This window comes from Simochromis diagramma, unplaced genomic scaffold (assembly GCF_900408965.1).
Source record: "Simochromis diagramma unplaced genomic scaffold, fSimDia1.1 OVJJ01000107.1, whole genome shotgun sequence".
Classification (NCBI taxonomy): domain Eukaryota; kingdom Metazoa; phylum Chordata; class Actinopteri; order Cichliformes; family Cichlidae; genus Simochromis; species Simochromis diagramma.
Genome location: NW_024387209.1, coordinates 9,759,977 through 9,765,760, shown reverse-complemented (window position 1 = coordinate 9,765,760; position 5,784 = coordinate 9,759,977). Strand labels below are relative to the sequence as shown.

General features: G+C 42.0%; 1 protein-coding gene across 1 annotated transcript; it reads left to right on the top strand.

The window, feature by feature from the left end:
* The first annotated feature begins 508 nt into the window (after positions 1-508).
* Positions 509-4,426, top strand: LOC120746375 (complement C1q-like protein 2). The gene is made up of 2 exons (XM_040051853.1): positions 509-1,108; positions 1,682-4,426. The coding sequence occupies exons 1-2, from the start codon at positions 509-511 to the stop codon at positions 1,859-1,861; spliced, it is 780 nt and encodes a 259-aa protein (XP_039907787.1). The 3' UTR covers positions 1,862-4,426.
* The last annotated feature ends 1,358 nt before the right edge of the window (positions 4,427-5,784 follow it).

Sequence of the window (5,784 nt, the reverse complement as noted above, 5' to 3'; positions counted from 1 at the left end):
CGTGACCTTCAGTGAGTTGCGCGCCTTAACTTCTTGATGCGTCTTAACGGCGCAGTGCAGCCTCGTGGTTCTCACTCGCATCACTAAGCGCTCTAAACATCGTTTGCATCGCTCAGTTTTCTTCTCTAATCTCGATATTACTCGTTCATCGGTCAGTAGAAAAGAGTTTTAATTTGAAGGCCACATCCTCTGTCTTCCGGTCTCATCCTTTCTAACTCTGACAGCTGGAGGCATCTGTCCGCGCGCACCCAGCCAGCCAGACAAGACGCGCACCCTCTCTCCGGTCATATCCGCTGCCCACGGGCTAGAAGACTCCAATTAGAAAAGCAGGAGCGAGTTACGCGCACTTACTGAACTTCACCTGTTTTGGTTTTTCTCTCCTTGGACCCCCACTCTGTCCTCTGTCACGATTCCTCCCCAGAGCCGCTCCTCGGGTTTTTTATCTTCCATTGGTCCCCGAACGGCGCGGAGGAAGTGGTCCGTGGTGTTTCTGGTGACCGCCGTCGCGATGGTTTTGTTAGTTCTCGCCATCGCTGTCCCATTACTGCTGATCCGCACCTCTAAAACCACCGCTCATTACTATGAGATGATGGGCACTTGCCGGATGGTTTGCGACCCGTACAGTCCCAAACCGGGAGGCGCCACGGCCATGGAGGTAATCCAGAACCTGAACGGGGCGGCTCCGCTGCCGCCGATGGCGCAAGGGAGCCGCGGGGAGCCAGGGCGACCGGGTAAACCTGGACCCAGGGGCCCACCCGGCGAACCGGGACCCCCTGGCCCCAGGGGCCCACCGGGAGAGCGCGGCGACGTAAAACTATCCTTCCCTGCGCTGACCGGAGGTGCGGGGGGTGACAACGGCGAGACAGAGGTAGCCAACGCCACTGCGAGCGGTTTCAGGATCGCTTTCTACGTCGGTCTGAAAAATCCGCACGAAGGATATGAGGTGTTAAAGTTTGACGACGTGATTACAAACTTGGGGAACCACTACGATCCGAGCACCGGGAAGTTCACCTGCCATGTGTCCGGGATCTATTTCTTCACTTATCATGTGCTGATGCGAGGAGGAGACGGGACGAGCATGTGGGCCGACCTGTGCAAGAACGGGCAGGTAGGAGGGTAGCTTCAGACGGGAAAAGCGGGAGCACTAACAGTTTATAAAGTAAATTCATAACTATTCAAGTTTATGTAGATATACATAAAAAGGCTTTTTTCCTCGTGCCGAAATACATATTTTACGCACCAAAAGCGCACACGGAGGTAGAGGACTCCAAACGAATTGTGGAAGCAGATATATCTTTAATGTTTTTAGCATAACACCAGCGGTATTTCTAATTCTCTATAAGCCTGTCTGTGCGCTCTGTTTGACGGTAGCGCTCATGCGTAAATCCCATTTAGATGAGACAGCTTCAGTTGGATGTGGGGTCAGACAGGAGGGTTGACATCATTAGTTCAGGGTTCAGTTCAGACTTAGGGCCAAATTTTGCTCTATTCTATTTTTTTCCACGTTTTTTTTAACCTGACGTCCCCTTAACCTCACACTTGGTAGCTAAAAGTTGGAATCTATCCATTTTACGCACCACTGCTGCTTCCCTTTGCCTCTCAGGTATATGTGAACTTTTCTGCTTAGTCCTATTTCAGTGTTCGTTACAGGAACTCTTTCTCTCTCTTTCTCTTTAACCAGGTTCGAGCCAGTGCCATAGCTCAGGATGCAGACCAGAACTATGACTACGCCAGCAACAGTGCTGTACTGCATTTGGACTCTGGAGATGAGATCTACGTCAAGCTCGACGGCGGCAAAGCTCATGGAGGAAATAATAACAAATACAGCACCTTCTCTGGCTTTATCTTATACCCAGACTAATCACGCTGCAGCACATCCTTGGACAGTCACTGAATATAGTTTACAGTAAAGAATATGATCAACTTGGTTTCTGTTCTTTTGAATAGGTGCAACATTAGTGGCTTTATCTGCAACTTGTTGTTCTGTTACTTCAGTCAAAGATCCTTTTTGTATATTTATTTGAACTTAAGTTCACCTGGAGGTTGCTGTCATTAGTGCGTGTGTGATACCTTAGTGTGAAGAAACAAATGCTCCAGATAATTTAGAGCATCCCTGGGAGAAAATATTACCTGAGCTCCTTTCTGAAATGCTATGGAGGCAACAGGTCTGAAGACGTAAAGCTAACAACTGGATGCTTACAGGCTGAGAGGGTCTTCTGAAGCCACATGTGTGTTAAAAGTATGCAGTATTTCGAAGACAATATGAAGAAATCAAGATGTAAACTGAAGGTCGGATAAGCAGTTTTCAGAGTATAAATTAGCCAGTAATGTTTGCCCTTGTGGCCTGTCAATAGCAGCAGTGAAAACATTCATGGCAAAATCAATCCATTCAGTGAGTTCTGACCTTTCAGGGAGCTGGAGGGGGAAAAGAAGGAAGCTGTTGTCGTTTTATTGTACTGTCCAGCTATATTTAACTTCCTCTAATAGATTATGAGCAAAAATCATAGTTTGTGGAAAGTTAAAGGGGATATCTCATGTTAATTTCCAGTTCCATATTTTAGTCTTGCATTCAAGTAGAGTAGATTTGCATGAGTCACAGTTAAAACCAATTCTTATTTATCAAATATTGGGCCTTAATGCAGCCTCTCAGTTTATCCTCTGTTTGAAAAAAATCACTTTACCTACTTTCCAACTCCCCTTAAGACACCTTTCTTCTGGTTTGTGTGCCTGTGATGGTCATATTAGGAACATCCTTTCTGTAGGATATCATACCAATCCAAGAATAGAGCAAACTGGCAGAAATAAAGCATTTAGAGTAATCTGAAGTCTAAAGTCTAAATTTTGGCTCACTTGAACAAGTTTAGCACACTTACAAAAAAAAGTTATTTTATTGACTGAGCTTTCCCACTAGCTAGCTATAGCTATCAGTTAGCACGCTCAGAAGTTTATAAATATACTTTCCCCAAATTCATTAAAATTCTTTGTTGAATAATATTATGCATAACCACAAGAGAATATTACGTCCATAAAAGGCAAAGGGCCCAGATGAAATATAAAGATTTTTTGACTGAGTTATGCTAACACATCCCTGGCTAGCTAGCATAACTGTAGCTAGCCCAACAGATAAAACAGTTTACCCATACTTCTGTTCATGTAGGTCTAAGGGCTTGTGAGTAGTTTCTACAAGTTTCTAAAGTGACAAAAATGGTTCCACCAAACCAGGTGCTTGGGATCATACTGACACACTGTTATTTACTTCTGTCCTTATTTATTTCCCCCCATAGCTAACAATCAAGCACATCACCACCAGTATGCATGGGTAATTGGAGCAGCAACTTAAAACTAAGGTGTATATTTTTTTCATATCCATCTTTAAACAATAATAAGGCATCAATATCCATGACAAAACTTTTTTTTTCTTGGTATATTAAACCATCGTGTTAACATTGGCTTTCAAATGTGGTTTCAGTGTAAGTGATGGAGGAACTAAATACAAAGTGTAAAGCAAAATGTCATGTTCAGGAGTCGTATACCTGTTTGTGCTTTAATTTTCCATTCAAGAGTAGCACAGAAAGATGTTAAAGAGACAGACGAATGAAGTGTGGTACTAAAAGAGTGCAAATTTTGGAGGAGATGTTGCGATTGTGTGGCTATGGAACGCTGCCACGGACGTATCCAATAATGTTTAGCTGGGACAGGAGGAAATGTTAAAGTAATTTCTTTATTCATATGAGCATTGTTTTAAGATAGTCTTGAAAAAAAATATTAATCCTTAAAATGGGACTGCAGTACATTTAACTCTTCAGTCAGTGGAAACTGCCAGAGCTTAAAGACATGGAAGACATTCCACTGTGACAAGGAAATCTGTGGTGCTTTGAATAGTGTCCAGCGTCTTACAAAGTAACTAATCACCACATGTGAAAGATACACATGGATGTCTCACGTCCTTACTGAATCTGTTCTGTTCTCCTCTCACTGACATCAATAAATACTGTTTGACAAAAAGTTTGGTTTGTCTGAGTATCTGTGACCGAGCGAATCTTGGTGAGGACAAGCACATTTCAAAATGCAGATGCAGAAGGGTGAGAGGAGAATGTAAATCTAAGGAAGATGCAGATGGAATTTGTGTTGTTTCACGGCAAACGTAGGTGGAACTGTCATCTGTCTCCTAACGACTTTTGGCGTTTCCGGTTCAATTTTTCACCACAGCTCTGAAATATTTCTGCATACGTTTTGTTTCACACTGGTCTCAAAAACCGTCGCCTGCCTGAATGCATTGCATTGCACTGTAGCCTATAAAGCAGCCTCTCTACAATGTGTCCCTCGGGTTCCAGGTGCCTCTCTAAATGTCCTTTGCTCTGCTGTGGCTTGGAGACATTTTTAGTCAGTGAGCTTGGACACAGGAAGTCTGCTCTCTGGCGTTTTCTATTGCAAACCACTGAAGCTGTAATTATCCAGAAAGGTTACAGTGAGTTCTTTGCATTTTACCACATTAGTCATATTTTGTTTTCTATTTTGGTGTGCTGAAATGATCAATAATTCTTATTTTCGTATTCAGAATATATTTGAATAAATAATATCAGTCATGAACTTGGACACAGATATTGGTACTGGCATTTCTAAATTTGTTTTTGACATTTTCTTAACCATCTATCGAAATTAGGATCATGGGTGTCTTTGACATTCACAGACTATATAATGACCAGATGACATGTACCCATGACATGTACCCTCACTACATTTAAAAATATCTTTTTGCAGAAGAGATTTTCTCTGTATAATACTGAGCAAAAAACGATCACGTCTGTAGCTTACATGCTTTTATTTTGAAGGGCACAAAGCTGGTATTGTGGTTATAAAATACTACAGGAATGAGTCTTAAATCCCAGAAATTAGTTAGTATTTTGCATTTCTTGTTTCCTCTTCTCAATCTACTTTTAATATGTCAGTAAACTATGATGTATTTCAGACTACAAACATTGTTGGTGACATCATCGTGTCAAACCAGCTCAGCTTTAAGCTTTGAAAAAGTGGCAACCTTAGGGGCTGAAAAATGATGCCATGATGGAAGTGGCAATGTCTACAGCCTGGTACAAAGAAAAACAGCAAACAAAATAAACGACAGTGGGGTTCCATCTAGGGCAACATGCTGAGCAGTCCTATGAAAATAGTGAAAACACACCAAGCAGAAAGTGATCTTTTCACTTGCAAGTGAAAAGATCACTTTCTGTTTGGTGTGATAGGAGACATTTGATGGGATACAAAAGCGTCACTTTTGTATCCCATCAAATGTCTCCTATCGCCTGTTTGCATCCAGCTTTTAAATTACTACCTTTTGGAATCACAAATGGCTGTTGTCTGGGGAAGAAGCTAGCTTTACTACGAGCCATTGAAATCTTTAGTTTTTGCCCTTTTATTTGCAAATTCACATCACGGATAAACCTGATGGAAGACTGACAGGGGACAGGACAAGACAAGGTTCTATTTTCACACTTCATTGTTTTTCTATTTGATACTATATTTTTTTCTCAGCTCATTAATAAGCACTTTTGTTTTTTGTGTTTTGGTCAACATGTGGTTGTCACAGGTAACAATGCAGGAACTCCAGCAACACTTAAGGGAAGAGGAACAACTTTATTGACTGACCAACGGCTTCGGCTTGTGGCCTTAATCAGGGTCATCGATGAAGGCCACAGGTTGTCACAGGTAAGTCACTACAAAAATATGATTTTACAGAATATGTTACATTACTGATTTAGCAGAATGTAAAATATTTGATAGCTC